Below are 24,122 nucleotides of genomic sequence, written 5' to 3'. Positions count from 1 at the left end.
CTGCAGGTTACTTCTGAATTTATCTGACTTGCGGCTGCCGATCGATAGATTGATCCCCTATCGATCTTTCTTCCCGTCGCCGAGCGCACCCCCAGACGTACCCCTTTCCCCGCCGGCTTCGAACTGCGGATGGATAAATTGGCTTGGGCCCCGCCAGCTGGAACAACTCGTGTGGTTGTTCAGATGACCAGACCACCTGCATCGTGATTGCAAGCGGCATGAGTAAAGTTTTTTGCAACCGATAAGTTGTGTCTGCCTCTCCATTCACCAGCCCGCCCTAACGTACGACCGATTTCTAACGCAACTCGAGTCGGCTCTGGCTGTCCGAGACAAGATATACATGTATTCTCCCATCAGGCAGGACTGGATAGAGTTTGGAGGGTAGGTTACACCCATCAAATGACTTTTGCCTTGCCAGAAAAGCTACTCATTCTCATTGCTAATAAAAATGGCACACATGAGAATGTACTTGAGTAATCCACACACTGTTGTTTTATCAATGATCATAGCTGACACCTGAAAATAGTTTCACCCTGGGCACTTATACATGTACCCTTTAGTTCTCGGATGCACTGGAGATCCTCTGCTTCAGCCTGTCTTAGCTCAGTTCATTGAGTCTGCCCCAGCTTGATTAATCAAGCCCTCTACCCCAGCCCCAGCTCAATTAATAGAGTCTGCTCCGCACAGGAGCTGACGTGCATCGCACTGCGCCACTTGCAGTTGTATAAGCGGCAAAATGCACATCAGCATGGAGAAAATGGTGGTGGTGCGCTTTTGAACTAAAGCACCTCTAAGGTGTTTTAGTTCAAAAGTGCACTGCCACTATTTTCTTTGCTCTGATGTGCATTTCACTGTGGCACTTACCCATGTAAAAAGGCCCCCTGGTGTCTTTTGCGGTATAAGGTATTGTTACACTTCCCAGATCACAGAGAGGCATTGTTCATGGTGGTCATCATTGTACTTAATCTCTTTCAATGAGAGAGTGCAGTACAGTATACATCTCTTCACATCCTTCTAGTCTCATGTAGACTACTGCTGCAACATACTTTATGTGTGTTAGTGACATTGCCTCATCTGTGAACATTTCAAAAACAGGATTACTGAAGCACATTGGCAGTGTATATTGGAAACAGGTATGTAAAAGGGGGACTAATGGCTCAATGAATTTGATAGTGGAAATCTGCAGAATTTAATTATGTCAGACCTAGACTACTGAAGCACCCTAGTTTCCTGTCCTCTGGTATTCCAGGATGCCTTGTGGCCCCCTGCAAACCCCTCCCCGCCATGTGCTCCACCTGAGACAGGCTAGTCCTGCCCTCAGGCTGTCATAGAGCTAAGGCAACAAACCTTCTGCTCCCAGCCTGCCTGCATGTGTCAGCCAGCCCATGGTGGGTGGGGAGTGGAGGTCTCCAGTCCTGCCCTGCCCTCCCTCCCCCCAGACCCACTGGGGTGGAGGACCACAGGGGGCTTTCTCTCTTGCCCTACTGACTGGCTGGGGAATGCAGCCCCACCCTCTGTCAACTGTTAAGGTTGGGGGGTGAAGGGAGGATGAGGGGGCAAGTAGAGGCCCCCTGCCCCAGACCCCCTGACCCAACCAGAACTGCTGGGGTAGGGTGCACCATAGGGGGCTTTCCCCCCTTCCTTCCTGATTGGCTCAGCCAGGGCTATGTTACTCAGCCCCAGTGAGCCAGTCATCAGGGAGAGGAGAGCCCCCCACAGCACCCCCCCAACTGTTCTGGCTGGGGCCAGGGCTGGGGGTGGTGCTCTGCTTTTCTCCCCATCCACCCTCCTGCTGCCATGGGTATCTGTGGAAATGGGGGAGGAGGGCACTGAAAAGAGGTTCTCTGCTGGTTCTCCCTCTCCCTGAAGCTGGCAGCAGTGGGATGGGGGCATATGCCTAGCAGCCAATCAGGCTTGGACTGCCGATGAGCTGGGCTCGGCTACCTTCCTGCCTGTCTGGCATGATAGGAGACATGCTTGAGTGCCCATAGCCTCCTGGCCTGGGCCAGTGCAGGCATCCTTCTATGGGAGAATTTGTGTTCTGTTCCTTCCCAATTTATTCCTCCTAGCTTAGAGAAACCCATGAAGTTTTGATTGATTTCACATCAGACTTTTTGATTATCTGTGCTTAGCCTAGGAGAGCAAAGGTCATTAGCATCAGACAGGTTTTGTTGATGTTGTTCATTTTGTTTTGGGTTTTTTTGCTTGTGCTCCTAGCAAAATGAATTCTTGGTTTCAGTCCAGCTGTGATTAAAAGACTTTCTACATCTGATATAAACACGTCTACATGATAGTCATCATTCTTGTTGACATGTTCACCAGAGAAAATAAAGATTGCATAAGATTACACAGCACTTTGATGCTGGAGACATTAGAGATGTATTAGGTAGACAAGTATGCTTGGGACTGGAAATACAGACTTTGCGTTCTGTGTTCCTGGGAAAAGGTAAGAAAAATCAACTTTTAATGTGATGGCCATCTTTTCTGTTTGATAGCTTGTAGGTCATTTGGATGTCTGAGCTTTTAAATTATTTATGGTTTGCTGTACCATGACTTTTTATTAATGCACTCTTCCTTTTGATTATATTATAGTACTATTGATAGTGTCTTTAATCAGGTGAATCAGAAATATCTCTGAAGTCAGATTCAGGCCCACGCATGGTTGCAGTACAAAGGCAGGAGGTTGACACAGCTAAAATGATCCGGATCTAGAAGGAAACGTTCCTGATTGAGGTTGAGGTCCCTCACCTGACACAGGAAAGTAAAGACCAGCAGTTGCCCAGGGAAGGGTTCACCAGCAAAGAGCAGGCACTGCAGGGCTTGTAGGTGGAAGGCAACGTGGATAGTTAAAGTGCATCATGCAGATGTCTTTGCCGCCCATCCTGACTCAAAATGGAGGCAGCACCAGTGGCAGCAACACCAAAACAAGCCCATCTGGGCTGCCATAGTCTATTCAAGCTATCCTTTGCTATTAACCTATAATAGTGGTTAATATAATGTATAATGTGAGGCCCTGGCCATGGACACCCTTGTCCCTCACTTAGATCCACTAGTGCCAGAACCCTGCCCTTTCTGCAAGGAGGAGGTGGAAGAGAATCTCTTCCATGCTGCCCTGGCTGCGACCCCTCTTTGTTGCTCTCAGCAACCTCTTTGGTGCTTTGGACTTGGACTTCTCCAAGATTGTGTACATCTTCTCTATCCTTTATCAAGCGTTTCAGGGTCGTATGATTTGCCTGGCCAACTTTCTGCTGGACAAGGCCAAGATGGTGACTCCAGAGAGCCACCAGGGACCAGCTCCGACTATATTCGTCGGCCTTTCTGCTTCTTGGCCTGGGTCTCATTTGCTTTTTGGTTATATCACCTTGCAAAAAAATGGGGACCAGTTTGTGTCATGCTGGGGACATTGCTAAGTTTAAGACAGACAGCTAGTCTTAAATATATATCCCCATGAAGAGCATTAGGGAGAGGAGGTTTCAATCTCTGGTGATATGGGTATTTTATTACTGATGCTCTTTGTTTCTCTCTGTCTTCTTTTCTCTTTCTCCTTCCCCTTCCCAGACACCTATCATGACATATTTTAACTGATCATCAAAAAAGCAGCAGAACGTATTTCCAAGAGAGAAGAATTTGCTTTTTTCTCAGTAATAAAGCTTGATTACTGCATATCACAAAACCTGTTCTCATTGTTTTTTACTTTTATCCTGCAGTTTCATATTGTTTCTCATATTATAACTATTGTGGCATTTCTTTCTAATTATAAACTACTTTTCATATGTTTTCCCCACTTCCATTCTCACATGATTTGGGTGAAAGACATCTACATTTCAGATTATATCATCTAACAGTTTCCCATGAGGCTTTTTTTCTACAGGAGAGGATGACTGAGACAAAGTCCTTATCCTTTCCTGGACCTGGGTTTTGCATTGGGACCTGTTACTAGAGACTGTCTTCAGAGTCCCAGAAAGCCATGTAGGAAAAGGAGGTATTCTGTATAGAGGAACCTCACATCCTGAAAACATGCCTTTCACTTCTCCTTTGGCCTTACACACACAGTTATTGCAAGGAATACGGTAATGAAAATGCAGAGGGCAAAGATGGCCCTAGTTTCCCATGGACCTATATTAAATTCAGTGGGAGTTTCTGATGCAGTGCCACCTATTATCACCTTTTCCTATAGCATCCACTAAATGAAGCTAACTTCTGATTTATATGCCAAGCAATCATACATCCTCAGGAATCCCTTACGTTTATTTCTAAGTGTTCCAGTGGCACAGCTGGCCTATTATTTTTGTATGATTTGTTTCCTCTCGTAGGAAGCAATTGTGAAAGGAGTGTTGCTACAACAAATCACTTCCCATTGTGCTGCTTCAACTTCACACTCCCTTGGTCACCAGTTTTAAAATGAAATTCTTCTGTTGTGTGTTGATTTCTCTTTATAAGCATCTGGTTCAGTCTTTTCTTTTGATGTTGTCATACTGCTTTGAGGCTGCATAAAGCCTTAGCACTATCACAGCTGTCTGTGCAGTTCATCATCCTAATTTTTTTTTTTATAAGCTTTAGGACTTCCAGGCTTAAACAATAGTGGCTTGACTTGTTCAAACTTTATCACAGAAAGTCAGAACTTTAATCTCTTAAATTTAGTCTCTGGGACATTTAACAGGTCAGGGAGTGATAAAAGCCTCATGTCTTCCTGAAGAAACATGACAATACGTATTCATAGAGACTTTCTTGATGTTTTCATCATCTCCAGGAAGGAGAAACCAACTTCCCTTTCAGGACTCCATGGCTAAGTACAGAGAGCCAAAAAGCCTGAGGCTAAATCAAGTCAGTCTTCACAGGTTAGTCTAAGATGCATAGATTGAACCAATAAGCAAGTGAACAAACATTCACTTTTGATTCTGAAAATGCAGCCATATGCCTGCAGTGGCCCAAGCCAGAAGCCAGGCGGTACTAGCGCACTTCTTGGCTGGAGCAGACAGTTTGGGGCAAGGCTAGCCCACCCACCCTGTGAGGGGGGGGTTTGTAGGGGAGGTGCAATGTATCCTGGGATACTGGGGACTGTAAATTAACTTGAATTCAGAGGGGATCTAGGACAGAATTTCAATAAACTGATTTAATCTAAATCAGTTAAATCTGATACTACATTCATCCAGGTTTATCTTAAACCAGTTTCAGCCATTTGAAAGCAGTTTATGTGTATTTAACTTCTCTTGTATTACAGCTCTGAACTGGTTTCCAATCACTTATACCAATTTATGTGTAAGTTCAGTTCCTAGACCACAAATTTTAACTTTATCCCAGCTATGTAGTTGGTCCAATAAAGCATATCACACTTAGAAATCCTTGTCTCTCTGTGGTTTTGGATATGTTTGTACCATTGCTTTAGCCTGCTCATCTTCATTGGAGCCACACAGGGTATAATTTTCTGCAGGTGTAACAAGCACTTTGTGTGTCTTGGGCATTGGCAGCTGCTGTCATTTTTGTACCTCCTCAATATTGATGCCAAGGGTTAGTGACCCAGCTGTCCATCCCTAGTTACTCTCCTGTTGTCTTCACTGAGGCTGCATAGGGTATTCAAGATCCATCTATGCCAGTGTTTTTAAACCTTAATTAATCTTGGAACAGCTCCTTGAGATCTCTGGAGGAAAGATGGTGCATTATTTTGATTGTTGTATTTATTCATTAAATATACTTGGGTCAGATTCTAATCCCTGTAAGTGCATCAGGCTAAGTCATAAATTTCTTGTGGCTCTTTTATCTTCCACAGAGTTACGTAGATTTACAGCTACTGAAGATCTGGTCGCTTGCTTCACGAGTATTCTCAATAATTTCAGTGGAGCAATTTGTTGAATGAAGTATTGCCTAATACCAGGTATGGGTATTAGTATCTCAGGCAGCCTCATAATGATCCAGAAGACATGTTCCTTCTTATAGCTCACATGTCTTATCTTATTGCCGGTTTTAATATTCTATCAATATTCAAAAGAGAAAAAAAAGGAAATGGGCTTACTTTAGTAAGAGTATCAAAGGTAATTTGATATGAGGTGTAAAGCTGGTTTTCTCATTAACTGATAAGGAACAATCTTCAAGTACTTTCTGGGTTTTAGAATTTGGAATGTTGTTAAAAATACCGTTTCTGCCTTGGAGGCAGTATGTCATAAATTTAATGGAACAAATTTATTTCTGATGTAAATACACTGGCTTTATAGACTTTTACTAGAGAGTAATTTGGCACAGTATTTCTTTCTTCCACAAATGTTTGCTACATTGCGTTCTGTACAAACCTTATGAAAGGAACCTCATATTTGCTCAGTTGTTTTAATACAACTTGTGCTATGATTTGTAATTTGATTTTTGATGTGCTGTAAGGAAATTAAAAAATAAATAGTGAGTATGCTCATTTCTTTAATTTAATCACATATATTGTCGCGAAAGTTTAAAAGGAATGCTGATTTAATTATGGAGTGGAAACTGTCTTTAGTTCTATTATTAAGTGAACGGAAATTAAAAAATAAATAGTGAGTATGCTCATTTCTTTAATTTAATCACATATATTGTCGCGAAAGTTTAAAAGGAATGCTGATTTAATTATGGAGTGGAAACTGTCTTTAGTTCTATTATTAAGTGAACAATTTGAATTGCCTTTTTTTTTTTTTATATCAAACTTTTATTGGAGCAGCCTGCTTGTTGAAGTGTGCCACAATCTAATTTGCATGATTTGGGTGGCTTTTGCTTATTTGTTATATTAATGTTGCTAGCACCTGTGGGAAATGTGGATCTTCAGGTACTGACTGTGTTAATCAAACAACTTTGTATGTTTCTACACTCTCCAAGTATATGTCATTGCATTAGAAGGCTCAGCCGATGAAATTGGAGACTTGTAATATACTACTGATTGGATTAACTTGTCCATTTTGTGTAGCTTGCTTGAAGACTTATTTTCGATAAATTAGGAAGATTAAATCTGAAGAGTGACCTTTGATAATTTTTCCTCCTGACAAAATCTCTGAAGTCTTTAACATAAGCCCAGTGCTCTTGTAAGAATATTTGAACTTTCAGTACTAGTAACTGGCAGTGTAGCAGATTTGATTCTAATATGTATTTTATATAATTTATTTTAGTAGACTTTTATTTATTAAGATCCATATGCTATAACTTATGCCCCACTGTGGTACTACTGTTGAACTCTCTTGTTCAGCTATGATGTATTATCTTTGACAGTGGATAGTTCATCACTATTGTAATGTGGTATTATGTTTCTATTTATTTTAAGTTTGTGCTAATGTGTGTGTAGTCAATGTTACTTAATTAATGGACTACTAAGCTATAAATTAGTATTGGTAATAGATGTGTAAGTGCTAGGTTACTGACTAGGGTGGCCATCATAGAGGACGTTCCAGTTTTCTGCTACTCTGTCCTCTATTGATACGAAATCTGACACCTTTATGTCCTCTCTTTTTCTTTTGGCAGAGGATAACCGGACTGTCCTCTCTGATGGCCACCCTATTACTGACACATTTTCCTTTCTGACTCTCCCGATCCAAACCTGTTGAAATCAATGTTTTCTATGGACAGTTAGACCACCTTTTAAAATGTGATTGTGGTTCCTAAAAATGTAGATAGATAGATGTTGAGTAAACTTTTCAAAAGGTTGTTGATTTCAGTCATTGTTTTCAACAGCTGTCCATTTTTCAGCTATTGATTTACGAAATAATTGTATAGATGCTTTTTAAAAAATCACTAGAGGTTGTTAGAAAAATAAATACCTTTAAGAATTTGGCCTTTGAACATACCAAATCTAGTGTGTAACAAGCTGCTGTAAGGAGTTCCAGGTAGCTGTAAGCAGAGCTCTCAATTATGTGGTTGTTTGGATGCTAATATGTCATTGGGGTTCTATCTCTGAGTCTCAGTCCTTTTAATTATGTTTTTACATACCAAATGCAGCTGAAGTAATGATAGCAGCTGTGTACACATATTCAAGTAATCTGGGGAACTGATCCAGAGCTGTGTGTACATACATTTAAATGTTGAGGCCTTAAGGAGTGGAGAGCTTGTAGTGCTGACACTGGGCAGCTGCAGGGGAGACCCTGTGCATGTAACAGATCTGCCTGGAAACAGATAGCAGCACTGCATAGGGCCGCCCTGATTGGTTGACCCAGACAATCTATGTTCATTGTGTTTCCCTGCTGCACAGTGTGGTGATCATGAAGGTGGCATGTTCTGCTCTCTGCTGGAGCAGCAGAGTCCAGCAAGTGATACCGTCTCTCTCAGGAGGGATGCTGGAAGACTATGCTCTCCTCTGAGAGAAGCCACAGTGTATACAGACATTTGCTGTCCCAGGAGAAACTCTCCTAAGAGTAATTTAACTCTGGTTGTTCCCAGGTTATTTTTCTCTTGTAGTTGCCATTTTTACTCTAGGAGAAAAATCCTGTACACTCATGGTTTCTCCTGGGAGAGCAATGGCAAGCCTTTTACGTATCAAAAAAAAAGAAGACTTAGTAGTTTCTTTTCAGGATTTCCTTTCCATCCTTAGCACACTTTCTACAAGTATGTTTCTTTGCCATTAGCTCTGGAGCTGGTAAAACTAAATTCATTGTTTCCTTCAGGTCTCTTGTCATTGGCAGCCTGTAGACCATCCAGTAGCAGGTGTTTAGCAGTGATAGAAATTGTATTTTGCCCATGGAAGCCAAAAACAACCCATTCACGGTCTCTGCTGGCCTATGGAACAATATTGCCAAAATCGCTTCTAGACTCAGGTTTTCTGCATGACACTTCATTATGCTGCCTGCCAGGATACTGGCACAGGCATCTCTCCATTGTAGGTATGAAGGCCGAGGAAAACTTTCATGCAAATAATATATTAGGATGTTTTGGTGGCACAGTTCTTTTCTGCTTTGCAGGTGCTTTGCTTGCTGAATTTAGGTCAAATATATCATTCTAACGAATTTTCCAGTGCTCTCTTCCTTCCCCACACAATTGCCCCTTTGCAAAATTACTTTACATGAATACTCCTATATTAAACAGATTTTAAGGTGATGATGCAGTATCACAAGAAAAATTGTTGCTTGCGTGTTCTACAAAGTATTTTTAAAACTAGAAACTTTGGTGGGGAAGAGAACACGCTAGTGTTATCTAGAGAATATTAAGGTTTGCTTTTTCTCTGTTATAAATCCATTTTGAAGAATCTGGCTACTCCCAACATGTTGAGTTATCACTGAGCTTTGAGTTTCTTCAAAGTGCATTCTGCTTACTTCTTTACAGTGGAATACACTGGGAACTGTGCTGTGTTTCAAGTAAATTGAAAGAGCCTGAGGGCTGAGACCATGGCCTTCTTTGTGCTACTTTTGCTTAGCACTACTGGATGATAAATAATAATTAATAGATGTGACTGAAAATAAATTGGGGCGGAAAATAGAGTTCGCTGAACAGACGTACCGCAAAAGCCCTTTCTTTTTTGCATATTTTTAAAATTTGACTTCAAACTGTTTCTTTTGGAGGACTGTAATTTGATAGGATTACAAGAAAGAAAATTTCATATAGGCGTAATACAAAATGAGTATAGTTCTTTTCCCTAAAATGAGCTTCTGAATAATTTTGTAATTTTAGTTCAGATTTTTTACTAAATAATAATGTGGGGCTTATCTGCACAATTTTCTAGACTGTTGGAATTTTAATTTTATTTTATTTTATCATATTTAAAATTAGGCTTAGTTTAATGATTTAAAAGTATTGCTCCACTAGAGTTAAAAGGAGCTTTGTCATCAACTTCAATGGGGCTAACATTTCACTACTGAATTCCACAGCAAGCTCTGTCAATGTAACTGCTGGTGATAATGCACTCATTACTGACCTGCTGTATGACTTACATTTCCTGTCTGTAAAATGTACCCAATTGCTGAAGTTTTGTGTAGTGTATTTAATACTTTTAAAAACACTTTAAACCCCCAAATGAAGTTCCATCATACAAGCTTAATCAGGTTTGAGGTGAATAGATGCATATTTTCACTAAAAATAACTCTGTACCCTGATCTACCAATAAAACAACCATTCAGAAATTCACTAAGTAAAAACTTCAGCATGAAAATGCACATTTTTGCATGTAAATTGTAAATACTTTTAATATAATAACATAATATGAATTATTTCTGTGGTATCGTTTAGGATTCTAATAGGATACTTGGTTCCTAGAGAGCAAAATTATCCTTTCCCATAAAGCTATATGTAGATGTACAGAGAGAGAGATGTATTTCTGATCACTGCTAAGGAAATACTTGCAAAGATAAAAAGGTGCTATAGTGTACTACATGGCGTCTCTCATGAACTCCATGCCTCTCATTATTGAGATTGTGAACTGTTTTATCTAGTCCAGGTAAACAGATATTGAGGGGAGAAAATAATGTATTTTTTTCCCCCCCCAGAGATTTGACACAGTTGCCTAGAAAAGAAGATACAGACATTGCAATGCAACTTCTGGTTCACTGGACTTCTCGTGGCCTCGAAGATGTTCAGCTAGTAAATTACTCTGTCTTGCTTGATGTACCGGGCTCTTCTTCAAATACAGTGACTCTGAAAAAAAGTGGCGAATGCTTTTATCCTAGTGGACTGCAGTGTAACACAGACACCAGAAAGCCTCGCAGCCAAGACCTCCTGTATTCATATGCTGCTTATTCTGCCAAAGGAACTCTTGAGGTAATGTGACCATTTGTTTCTGTCATTTATGGGGAATAGAATTAGAAATCAACGGTTTTCACTGAACTCTAACCGGGAAACTAGTAATCATGGAAATGAACTTGGAATGCTCAGACAAGAAATTAGCAAATAAGCACAAACCTCCTCTCAGACCTTGAAATGAGGCTGGGGATGTTTCAGCTGAAGGACTGGACCTTTCTGATTTTAATTGGATAAAGGAATCTGGAGAGGAGGCATCAACTGGGATTCAGGCATCTGTTTGGGGCCCAGCACTGTGAATATCTTCACTAATGACTTGGCGAATAGATTTGAGGGTATGGTTACTAAATTTGCAAAGGACACCAAATTGGGTGGGGTAGCAGATGCATTAGAGGACAGGATTAGCATTCAAAATGATCTGGATGAAATGGAAAAATGATCTGAGATAAATGGGATTATGTTTCTGTAAGGACAAATAAGAAGTGCTACATTTCAGAACGAACAATAAAATGCACAGACACAAAATGGGGCTAGGCTTCCGCAAAAAGGATCTGAGCATTACATTGCGTAGCAAGATGAATATGAGGCAGGAGTAAATATCGTTGTGAAAAATCCCTTCTGACATAGAGGGATGTATTAACAGGAATATTGTATGCAAGTCATGAGAAGGGACACTTCTTTTCCAGTGGTGTCCAACCGGCAGTCAGGGGTAAAATGCAGTCCCCCAGGCTCCTGCCTAGCTGTTGCTCTTCCCTGTCATCACTCCTGCTGCTGCAGTAGCTGGGATCTTCAGCCTCTCTCTCCAGCATGTTTCCTGCCACCACTCCTGGGGCAGGCACAACAGGGGCAGATCCAGGCTATCTGCACAGGGAAAAGGGCAAATTTGCCCATGATGTATATGGGATGGCAAGTGGTGGAGCGGGGCTGCTGTTGCTACCCACACAGCTGGGAATGGAGCCCGGCTGCCTGTGCAGTGGTGGGGAAATTAGGGAACCACTGGCCATCCAGAAGTTAAACAGCCCTGTTGTACTCTATTCAGCACAAGCCTTATTAGGAGCACAGTGTTAGGTGCTACTCTTCAAGAAGGAGGTGTGAATAACTCCACTGCAGATTGGCAAAAATGATTAGACATCAGAAGAGCATGATGTATGAGGAATGGGTGGAAGACTGATTCCTTAGTTTGGAGAAGATGAGCCTGAGGGTGGATTTGCTAAGTCTTCAAATACAACAAGGGTTAATTTAAAGAGGATGGCGAACAATTGATTTCTGTCCTCACAGGGGCAGGGCTAGGATAGCTTTAAACTGTACCAATGGAGAGCTAGGTTAGATATTAAGAAGAATGCTGTAGCTATGCAGGTGCTAGAACAGATTCTTTAAAGTCTGTGAAACCTCTGTCATTGAAGGTTAGACAAGCCTGGGTTGGTTTAGATAGGGCTGTTCCTGCCTTGAGCAGAAGGTCAGGCTGAATGATCTCCAGGGATCCAGCCCTACTTTTTGTGATTCAGTTTTCTGTGGGCTTGAGGGAACTATACAGCAAGAGTCAGAGAATGTTCTTTTCAGTGAAGAATGGTCTGAGCACAGACCTAGTTCCTAGGGACTCCTGAATTATAATCCTGGTTCTGCCTTGGTTTCTACAATGATGTTCCTCATTTACCTGCCCATAGGGGTGTTGTGAGGCTGAATAAATATGCATGAAAAAACAAGGGTGGGTTTTTATTAGTGCCATCTTTCATCCTCTGCACCACAAGATACATCACCCTGGTCTCTCACTTAATTTTTTTATCAAACTACAACATTTCATGATTAAAACATTAAGTTATCAGAGATGTATAAAGAAAATTGAACTTTGAAGAGATGCCCTTCCCCCCTTCTCCATACCTCCTCCTGCCAAATAAAGGTATTCTCTGTCTTCCATTAATTACTCATCTCTAAGATGACAGCACGTTTGTGGCTTGGATAACCATTAATGCAACCTGATTTCTGTTCAGTTTGCTCATGATATCTTTGTAATACTTGGTAGTGAACTTTCAAAATTTACATAGCCTTAGAGCAACCCTGTTCTCAGTATTCCAGTCTTGCAGCCAATAGGTAAATTAACATAATTTCTGAGCAAAGTGTTTGCATTTATTAATATGATGTAAAGCACTGTGGGCATCTTATCAGCTGGTAGATTTCAATAATATGCAGCACCACCTTATTATAATAGGCCCTGAACATGAACCATAAAGTTCTGATCTCCGAGATGAATCCCATAAGTGCACAGGTGTTCTTGATCAATCAAGGGCCTGATAAATTTGAGGCTATGAGAAATCCAGTGTCTCTGGAGATGTTCATACTCTGGGGCCACTGACGCATGTTCAGTTAAAGACATGATGGGATTGGATTCATGATGCCAGCAATTGCTCTGCGTGCCATGCTACATGTGGGATCATGGATCAGATCCCAGTTGTGGGCCATTTGCCAGTACAGGGGAAGCCTGGAATCATGATCCTGGACTTCTTCTGTGCCAGCAAAGGTGCCCAACAATCAACTGATTGTCAGTTGGCTGTGGAGATGCACTGGGTATCTTTGAGTTCCTGGAGCTGGTCAAAGATCAGCTAGATTGGAACTGCCCCCAGGCTTGAACCAGGCACAGTACTGTCCCTGCTGACCATTCATTATGTGTTCAGCAGCAGCATGAGGACTGCACCAGGGCCTGTTTGAGTCCCAGTGCTGTCTACCCTGCCACACAGTCCTTTTAGGCTAGGGACAGACACTCAAATAGCCTGAGGCTGAATTGATTCAACCTTTGCAGGTTACTCTAGCCTGGCTAGGCTGAACCAGTTTGTAACTGGAGAAACATTCTCTCTGCAGTGGCTCAGGCTAGAAGGTTGGGGATGCTAGAGCAGCCCTCTCTTCCCTTACACAGTGCTGACCTGAGGGGGGCGTGGCCAGGCCCCAGTGGGACCTCTGATTAAGGAGGTCTGCCTGCACCATCCCATGCTTTTCCCTGCTCACTGCTTAAGGGGTGGGAGTGTTGCCAGACCCAATCTCCCTGCTAGCACTCTGAGGCAAGGCGGGGGGGACGCCATGTTTACATCTTTGTGTAATCATTTTGTGGCAGTTTTTGGTTTTTTGTCATACCATTACTTGCCTGAACATGTGACCAGGTTACACTTTAAGACACATTAACTGGTTAATTGCATCTTAAATATAACATCTGACAGAGGCCTTGGTAAAACAAAGTTTTATTTTTACCATAAGCTACAATACAGGTCTTATTTCAGAATTGTTCTCTATTATACTATGACCACTGCATAGTGAACCATGCATTTGCCCTTACACATATACACAGACTGCTACTGTACAGGTATCACTAAGGGTAGACTTCTGGACTTTGTAGTATCAAAAATAAAAGACAAGTTTGTATCACCTAAAGGAATAAATATTTTAACTATGCTAGGGTTTACAACTAGAGATACATCAAGCATCCAGAAAACTGCAGTGGATCTGCAGTTTGACCTCCGAGTACTCCCTACCACAAAGTATAAATATCACCCATGATGGCATTTGGTAATAAGACATAAACCATATGGTATATGTTTCAACTATATAGTTATTGGCAGTGATGTAATTGGCATCTAAAGAGTAAGCCTCTGCTGTTTGTGTTCAAATACTTAATCAGTAAGTAGAAAGTTGTTAAAATTATCAGAGTAAGACATTAGGGGGAGGCATGATCACATGTAAAAATATATGTTACAAAACAAGGGTGTCAAACACACAACTATCTTTCTGGCCCACGTGGACTACCAGAGGGCACTGGAAGTTGCGCAGTTGAGCCTAGCCATTAGCAGTGAGCTTGGCTTTCCCTGTTGGAGCCTGCACTCTTGCACTGCCCTGTTCTTGCCCTTGCTACCATCATACCCTGCACTCTGGCCACTGCTAGACCCTGCACGACCTTCCTCCCTGCTGGACCCTGTGCTTCCACTGCTGCTGGACCCTGCATTGCCCCTGCACCCACTGGTGCCAGCCCCTACCCAGCTGTTGCTTCTACAGTGTAGCCCTCCTGTTCTGGGCTGGATCCAGCTCACCAGGAGCTCTATGGTCTAGATCCAGCCCAGGGCCCTAAGTTAGTTTCATGCCCCTGTTGTAAAACAAAACAAAAAACACCCTTCCTTTTCTATTAAATAATTTACTTTCCAAATGTGATGCAGATGCTTAACAGTGGATAATTTTGCATAGAATTTATGATTCATAAAGTAGTTGCAGTTCTGATACTAATGATTCATCCTTGCTCCTTTTTTTTCTGTTTTATCTGTACATTTTATTCATATGAATTGGCAGCAAGCTAAGCCATTAAACAATTCTTAGGTCATTGTAGCTTGGGTACAGGAAGAGCTATAGTCTGTTTTTAGTTTTGACAAGGTTATGCGCAGAATAACCATGTTCTTTTGCTTTGAAGACCCATCATGTCCATTCATCATATGACCATTTTATATGAGCTATCCAATTTGTGCTTTCTGGTAACAGTCTAAACAGCATTTGTGATATCTGAAATCTACTTCAAAAACCTATTTAATGCCAGTGTGATGGATGGTGTGCTTTGCTACTTCTCTGTAATTCATTGTGAACTGGAAAGGTGATACTGTTTACCCCATCAGAATGACAGGCAGGTCAATGTAGGATTCTAAGGAGACCTTGTCCTGTCATTTGTGAAATATATATAGTGGTTATGTAAATAACTTTAACATAGGCCAGGTCAGTGTGAGGAAACTCATTTACTGATGTATTTGTATAAAAAAAATAAACCCTAAATATTGACCATAATTTAATGGAGAGGTTAAACTCTTTGCAGAATTGTTGAAGACAGAAATAGATCTGACCAAATACAGATTACATTAAGGGAGAAAATTACATTTCATCTGCATTATGCATGTAGGGTGACATTCACTCCTCTGTAGCTAGATCCAGCACATAGCATGTACACATTTAAAATTCTGCTTAAACCCACCAAAGCAGAAATCACATAGGACTTAACGGTACATAGGCATCTTCCTGGTCATCTGAAAAGGATGAGTTTCGTGTCTAAGCATATAAAGAGGAGAACCAAAGTGGAGCACCAAGATCTTAAATCACATGCATTGGATGCAAAGTGCAAAGGAGAGATAAATTCGTTAAAGATTAATTGTCAAATGCCTAACAATTTACTTCAGAATTTTAAGTGTTGCCTCATGCCTTTCTAACTGCATAGGGGGCTGTGTTTAAATGTCTGGAATGGAGAATATAAAGAGTTAAGGCAACGTGAACTTAAAGTTAAGGTGCATACCATCCACAGACTCTTAACTCTGCCCGCTAGAGAGGGCTGTGGAGAGTTGCCACGTTGAGTAGGCAGAACATCCTCTTGTTTGTTCCACAGATTTGAATCCTAGCTCCATTTATTGTGTTCGGCAGAACTATTGAATGGGATTAATTGGACTGGCTTGGCCAAGCTGTGGCTTGATCTGAGAGATGCATACTTTTGGAGATCTAGCATGGCCACATTTCAGTTCTGAATCACGTAGATTGTATTGGACTTACAAGAATGCCTTTTTGCTAGCAGCTAACAGGTATATGGGACAGTGATCTCTACGGCTTAATGAGGGATACATGAAGGCAGCATCTCGGAAGGAATAATCAGGGCAAGGCGGGTAGTAAAACCTGGTAAATCTAGGTTGCTTTGGTAAAACAGGCTCACTGTTTAAACACGCTTGTTATCCCTGGCCTAACTCTAAGTGGCTCCTTGGCAATGGTTTTCCAGCTACAGAATGCACTAGCTGAATATTAATCCATTCTCTTCTCTTATAGCATGTCCTCACCTCCTGTCTCTGTCTAACAGAGCCTGGTTCTCTCTCACTTCCCTTCTCCCCACAGGCTGAATGGAGGATGCATTTTGAAAAGTGTGGGAGAAGACACAGGAACAGAGAAGGGGCTAGCCTGGCACATGTGCGGACATTTTTATGAAAGGGGAACAGACATGAGGCATATAGATAGGTACTAAGGGTTTTTCATGGAAAAACTGACCAATTATCACTTCAGATCGTTATTCCAGTCCCTCCATATTCCCCTACAGCTTGTCCTATCTTTGCTCCTATAAACCATTCTCTTCTTTGTGCCCTTTGCTCTGCTCACCCCATGCACCATGCAGCTCCAAGGGTCTCCTGATTTTTTGCCCCTACCACATGCCATCTCTACCTTTCTTCTTCCTGCTCCACACACGCAGGTACACACACAGTGGGAGAATTGGGTGATTTTGTAAACAGCTGTTTTGGAGAGCCTTTATCCCACAAACCCGTTGCTCAAATGATCCCAAATTCAGGACATTGCTCTGCGCAATCATTAGGCTCAGCAAATTTTGAGACAAATCTAAATATGCTTATAGATTTTAAAGTACAGTTGACCTTTAAACAAAAAAGCAGTGCTCAACCTTAACTACAGCAGAGCTGTCACTCCACTATAAACAAAGGCAGAAAGCTATGGTACTGCAATATGAAGGTTATGCAATTTAAAATTGCAATCAGGACTTGCAGAAGGTATTATAGCAAAGACAAAACCACATTGCATATCCTGTTTGTTTTATGGGATGTCTTTTAAGACACAAGCATTCATATATGAAGCTACATATTTCCCTAGAAGAAACAAAGCAGACAAACAGTACATTATGCACAGAAGCCAAATTAATGTTGCTGCAAGAAGTTTAACTACCAAGGGGAAGATCTTCAAGACACAAATAGCAATTAGTAGAAAATCTCCTCCTGAATCTGCTGCCTTTTTGTAATTTTAACTGTGCCATCTGAATGATATATTAACATATTTTTGCATATACTTTGCCAGGTTTTCTTAAAAAACACAAAAGGAAAACAGCAACGACAACAATTCCTGAGCTATTCAGCCACAGAATTAACCAGCTACTTGTTTAAACTCCCCCCCAAGAAACCAATCAACCAACTGAACAAGAAACTGCTGTTTTAATAAAACTACAGGTTCTGTGTGGATCCTGAAAGCTTTCGTTGGTTGGTTCAGTATACTTACAAGGCTGTGTCTTAACTGTTCTGTGCTTCTGAGAAATGGATGACTGCTCAGAGAGAAGTGCTGAATCAGTGCTGAGTAAGACTGCTAAACATTATTCTTCAGTCTAGTAGTATGGAGTAAACTGAAGAGTATAAACACTTTGGCTGTAGGAATGATGAAGTCATTGCAGCAACTTAAGTCCTAGTGTAATTCCCGCTGAGGTCAATAGGAGTTGAGCGTTAAAGTCTCTCAGTAATCAGTGAGGCCCTGAAAGGCTGGCTGCAAGAGAGAGCTGGTAGAAGCAATTCCTTCAGTGGCTGGCGCTCGAAGATCATTCTCTCTTCAGTCTATAGGATGAAACAGGGAACTTAAATTCAGTAGAATTTTTTTCAGTGGGGCATGTGCCTTTATGCCCACTTCTTGCCACTGTCGTTCGGTAAAGACTAGTGCTCTCATTGCTTATTACTCGAAATATTTACTCCAAACTATGTGGAAGCCCTTCTGCCCTGTGCCTGAGTACATCCTGCTTCCTAAACAGAGGCAAATTGGCCCTCTGTGCTTCTTTTAGCAGCTGAGTCGTTTTGAAATAAATATGCATAAACATGTAACACATCCGTAGTTCAGTGCATACCTGGAGGCTAAGAGGAGATGTTTGAATGTGCATTCTAGCATGCAATTTCCAAAAGGTCATATCTTGTATTAATTAAATAGTAATGTGTGTCACCTCATGCAAAGTGACTAGTCCTCATGAAAGCAAAATTGCAGACAAGCTGCTGTTTCGGCTTCAGCTTTGTTAATAATATGAAAAATATATGGGTATTTGTTGGGGGTGCGTTTTAATTATTCCAATCTCATAACATGCAAAATTGACTTTAAACAGGCTTTGGTCAAACAGAAACAAAAACACCTCTAGACAAAAGGTAAAAAGTGAGAATAATGGATCAAAGGGGAAAATCATGACTGCATATAATAGACACCATTTTACATCTTTGCTAAAGCTATTGTTATGTGAACTGGCTGCATAGAAAGAGTTCCTGTACTTGCAAGGATAGGGATTCAGCATGGCATAAACACCTACATTAGCTTGCAGTTTTTAAAAATGAAATCATTGAATGCTTAACCTATAGACTAAACAGCTGGTTGCTAGCCCAGTCAACACTGTAGTATTTATGAGTGATAGCAAAATGCAATATAGATTAAGGTATTGCTATTGTCCTTTTTTAAGTAAGAGAAACCAGGACAAAAATAAAACTAAAAGGAACATTGTCAATGTAAAAGTCCCTGTAGTAGGAACTGGATAACATCTTATCTTGGCTGAACATCTCTGACTATCTACTATTTAATCCCATACCACAGGGAACAGTAAGGCTCTCATGGTTTTTTTTTTTATTGGCTATAATAGTCTGTCCCTTGCACTCCCAACAGTAAGTCGATCTGGCATGAGGACACAAAATAGAAACATTCCAATAAAAATAAACTTTTTTGGAACTTTGCACTGAATTTTAATTGTAAGGGGTTGGCAAGCAGGAGAAAGTATAAATAGTGGAGGAGTGTGCTCTGAATTAGAGCTGGCAGCTGAAAAGTATCAGGGCTAAAATGTTTTAATCTTTGATGCAGCATGATGAATTGTGTCGGGAGAAGCCTTAACAAGATGTCTATCTTACGTGCTATCTAGACCTACCAGCTATTTGACTTATACAGTATATACAGCAAATTGTCAGAGTCTGAAAAAGAAATGTATATCTGTAATACAATGATAGCAACTCCTTGGATGCTTTTATAGAGGCGATGTATATTCTCATACCTAGCTAAATATATATTTATGATTTTATTACTTTGAAATGAAGCCAGCATCGACAATACAAAAATCAGTCTTGCAATTTCTATCCTCTTTCTTAGGAGAAGTTGCCATCAAGTTCATGGAGCGATAGGTCTTTTGTTGCTTGCCATTTGAGGACAGTGTGACCATTTTAAAGAAGAAAATGCACGAGATTGTGCTTTAAACTGAACTGATCAAGGATGGAACCATTTTTTATTAGACAATCTATAAAAATACAATGTATAAATAAAATAGGGAGGAGACTTGATCTGTTAAAAAATAAATAACAGTTAAAAATAGTTCGGAGGAGGATGAATGTCAGATAACTTTATGAAAGTTTTACTGTAAGCTTTCTTTTGCTGTAAGAAAGTGGGTGTTGGATCGCCTTCAGGTATAACCCTGGGCAGCTATGGGCTCAAAGCTAAGAGGACCAAGCAAGAATTTATGAACCCTTTAACAGCTAACAAGGCCTCTCCCAGTGAAAACTCTTTGAAGCAAATGTCTTTTGAAAATCTTTCAAAAAAAAAAAGATGAAGAAACTAACAGAACACAGTCTCTTCACTGATGCAGCTGCATTAAGAAATATATAACCTGGACCTGATAACGATGAAGGCGATAATAATAATTTATTGGTTGGTGGACCTAAGTTTGGAACCCAGGTGCAGTTTGACACACGTGATTATTTGAATGGTTCAAATACCCAAGTCTGTACTCTGGAATGGAAATGTCATAAGAAAAAACGTTCCTTCAATGCGATGATCATTTTTGGCTGGTAATAGCTCATACAGGATTTCTCATTGTGGCTCAGAAGTTCTGGAACCAATCCAGAACTAGAGGATATGTGTAAGCAATAGTTGAAAAAGATTTATTTTTATTTTCTTATTTCTTATTATTGTTACTACTACTACTACTACTAAAAATACCCCTTGTTATCTATAAATAGAATTATTAGCACCTTACTCTTTTAATTTATATGCTGTATTATGCTTATCTCATGAAATACTGATATTCATATCAGTACTGCTCTCATAACTTGTTTATCTGTCCCTATGCTTTGTAATTTAAAGAAAATCACTATCAACCTGATTGACTGACCCTGACTAGATGTGGGGGAGTATGTTGCACAGAGCCCTTCTTTCCTCACTGAATAATGTCAGTGAGCAGAGAAGTCAAAACTCCTTGTGTGTTTGGAGGGAGGTACTGCTTCAGGTGGACAAGGAAGGAGGCTAGGCCAGGGTCTGGCCTAACTGGGTATGAAAAGGAGAGCATGCTGCATTGCCACCTAAAAGAGAGTGCAACCTGACATGAGCCAGTGTATACCAGGCAGTATTTGATCTTAAGAGTATTTATAAGGCTGATATAGTATGAAAACATATACATAAAAATACAAAACTGGCACTGTATCTTTCTTTTAATTAATCTTTTATTTCCTAAGACTTTAAAAATATCTTTGTTGTGATAAAATTTATCTGAAAAATGCATAGATTTTAAGGTTAGAAGGGGACTGTATGCTGATCTACTCTATCTCCTCAACAGCACAGGCCATAAACTTTCATCCACTCATTCCTTTATGCCAGGGGTGTCAAAGATCTGGGCTGTGGGCAGGATCCAGCTGCAGAGCCCCATCATCAAGCCCCTGGTGCTGCCCCTAGGTCAGGTTTGACCCGTACACTGCTGGATTGTCCCCTGCACACAAGGCTCTAGACGTGCGCTGTACACAACACCTGCTGTGACTGGTCTGGGATCTGTGTTTGCTTAGATTTCTAATGCTAGACTAGATTTCTAATGCTGAAATCTAGATTATTGATTGTTCAAGATCATGTAGGTCATAACAAATGCAGTGTTTGTTCCATTGGATCTCAGACTGTGCTGCACATGGTGCCTGCTCTGCAACCTGTACTATGCCTGGAGTCTGCCCAGGCCAGTTTTGGACATGTGCCACATACAGTTTCCAGTCCAGCCAATCTGAGACTTGCACTGCAAGTATGGGTCTCAGATCAGCAGAGGGGACACTGTGTGGCATAGTCCTGGATCCAGTGGGGGAGATAGGAGGAGGGGTGCTGCTTGGAGCATGGATCCCAGAACAAGCACCACATGTAGCATGGGTCTGGGAGCAGCCGCTGCATGTGCTGGTTCCAGCATGGGGCAAAGGGCAGGGAGGTCCATGGACCCAATGTGGCCTGTGGACTGACCCTGTGCCATTTATCTATCCTGCAGAGCCAAATGAGTTTTCCCCTGCTTTATTGGATCCAGGAACCGATGAACAAACTTGAAAGCTGTTTCAACTCAAATATTTAACTGAAGCAGGTTTTTTTACTCCTTTTTTTTTTTTCTTTTTTTTAATGTTGCTTTGAATATGTGACTGTGTGGGGTCACTCTTAAAATTTTTTTTTTAAAAGCAACCCCCCCACCCCCCAAAAGAACCTTTGAAACCTTCCAGCTGTTCTTGGACAAGTAAAATGGTTCTCTCACGGATTTACAGTGTTCATTATAGCAAGTATAAGTAATGTACAGAACAATCTGGATATACTGTGGCAGTCCCATCTATTTATCTAAGTCATAATTGACAAGTCTTTTTAAGGGTGACAATTGTACATAGTCTCTCTTGATTATCAAATTTACAGTCTAGTCTTGCATGCAACATGGAAACTAAGACAAATGATGTTTGTCAAATCTCGGGAAAAGGACCTTTTGATGTTGAATGATGGACTATTAGGGAAATGTGTGGCTGAATCAGAATTTATGTGAGTGCATATTAAGCTCTATACTTGTAGTGAATGGTTGTTCCATTTCCTGACAGCTTTGCACTCATTTACTCTAGATTATTGATTGTTCAAGATCATGTAGGTCATAAAAAGAGGGCCAGAAAGAACTGGGGTTTGGCTTCCTTTATTTTATACAGTAGGTGACAGTTTTATTATTATGTACCTAATTTACTCTGGGGGTGGTATTTGAGTTTTACCATTCAATATTGTCTGTCTCTAAGTATGAATACTATAGGTTTCTTGATTCTCTGAAAATCCATCGCTAATGCTGAAAACAATTTTATTGCATTATGCCTCCAGAACCTGCACTTGGGAACAAAGAGAACTTTCATCCTGTGGAGCTACATTCAAAACAGCTTACTTGTCTGGGCTCAACATGCCCCATTGCATCCTGGGTTTTGAGCATGAGGAGGGAAAAGGTCTGGAATAGGGATTGTAGCATACCCGTTTCTCTTCTTTTCCTCTCACCTAATCTGCAACCCAGTAGTAAGTCCATTGCACATGAATTTGCTGTGTTCAGTTTCCCACAAGGCCTCTTGAATCCTTCCTTGATTATTGTCGACAGTGCCGCGGAATCCCATAACCTAGCTGTCATGCAACCAGGTCCTTTCTCTGGGTGCCCAGCTCAGGGTCCTGTAGATTCTGCATCACATTGCAAGGTACAGCATTTCCTATCCATCCACACAGCTTGGACTCTCAGCCTGTGTTTTATCATATCACCTCTCAGTTATAGCAATGCACTTTTCTCAGGCCTTGAAAAATGCAATCTTGTCTTGCATAGGGCCTATGGTGGGGGAGTGGGGGAGCGGGGGGAGAGCGGGTTGCAGGGGAAGTGCAAGGACTGTGAGTTAACTTGAATCTGGAGGGGATTTGGGACAGAAGTTCAATAAACTAATTTTACCTAAATCTATTAAATCTGATATTACATCCATCCAGATTTATCTTAAACTGTTTTTGGCCATTTTTAAAGCAGTTTATGTGCACTCAATTTCTGGGCCACTTGTACACATGATGGGGGTTCAGTCCCCTAAATTGAAATGGGTTTTTAATTGTAACAATTAAGGGGCTTCAATTTAGGGGCTTCTATCACTGTTATGGTAAAGGGCCCAATCCTTATTTTGTTTTTTTGCTTTCTGCTTGCAGAGTCTGCCAAAGGATGAGCTGCTGGCAGGCCAAGTGGCCCCCAAGCTGTGGGGTCCTTCCCTCGACAGTGACAGTTCCCCCCGGGGCTGCCTAGGTGGCCTGCTAGCAGGCGGGTGCTGGTTGGGGGTGCCACCACTGTGGAGGGAAGTTCTGGGGACCCCTGCAGCTTAGAGACCACCGGTAGCTTTCCCCCCCAGCCATCAGAGAGGTGGGCAAGCTCCGTGGGGGTGGAAAAAAGATCAAGCCCCTTGCCACTTTTTTCCCCCCTGCCTCCCCCCCCTGCCCCCAGCAGAGCCTTGCTGCTCAAGCTCCTGCCAGGCTTGGTCCTTCCCTCTGTGGCACCCCCCCACCCCCGGGGCCACCCAGGTGAGGTGCCAGGTGCTGCCCCAGCTTGCAGGCAGCAGCCCCTGGATCCAACTCTTCCCTGACCTGAGTGGGCTTCCAGCACATGGCCTTGGGGAAGAGTTGGATCTGGTGGGTGCTGCTTGTGAGCTTGGGCAGCACCTGTGCAGCTAGCACTCCACCGGGATGGCCCTGGGGCTGCCACTGCTGTGGAATAAAGGACTGGGGCCCTCTGCAGCTCAGGGGCTGCTTGGCCCACTGGCAGCTCACACCCCAGCCTTGGGAAAAAATGGGCAGGCTCCATGGGAATCAAAAAAAAAAAAAAAAAAAAAAAAAGGAGCGGGCCCTTCCCTCCTTCT

The 24,122-nt window shown here is 41.6% G+C and overlaps 1 protein-coding gene across 1 annotated transcript in view; it reads left to right on the top strand.

Moving 5' to 3' along the window:
• The window catches only part of NAALADL2 (N-acetylated alpha-linked acidic dipeptidase like 2), a gene marked incomplete at its 3' end in the record, with an annotated part of 376,100 nt that overhangs the window by 267,093 nt on the left and 84,885 nt on the right, over positions 1-24,122 (top strand). The window contains exon 4 of the mRNA XM_025201765.1: positions 10,419-10,689. Coding sequence (XP_025057550.1) covers positions 10,419-10,689 — 271 coding nt within the window. The remainder of the gene's footprint in view (positions 1-10,418; positions 10,690-24,122) is intronic.

Source organism: Alligator sinensis, unplaced genomic scaffold (genome assembly GCF_000455745.1).
Source record: "Alligator sinensis unplaced genomic scaffold, ASM45574v1 scaffold379_1, whole genome shotgun sequence".
Classification (NCBI taxonomy): Eukaryota; Metazoa; Chordata; order Crocodylia; family Alligatoridae; genus Alligator; species Alligator sinensis.
The sequence above is the reverse complement of the archived record's forward strand: the minus strand, read 5'-3'. Positions and strand labels throughout refer to the sequence as shown.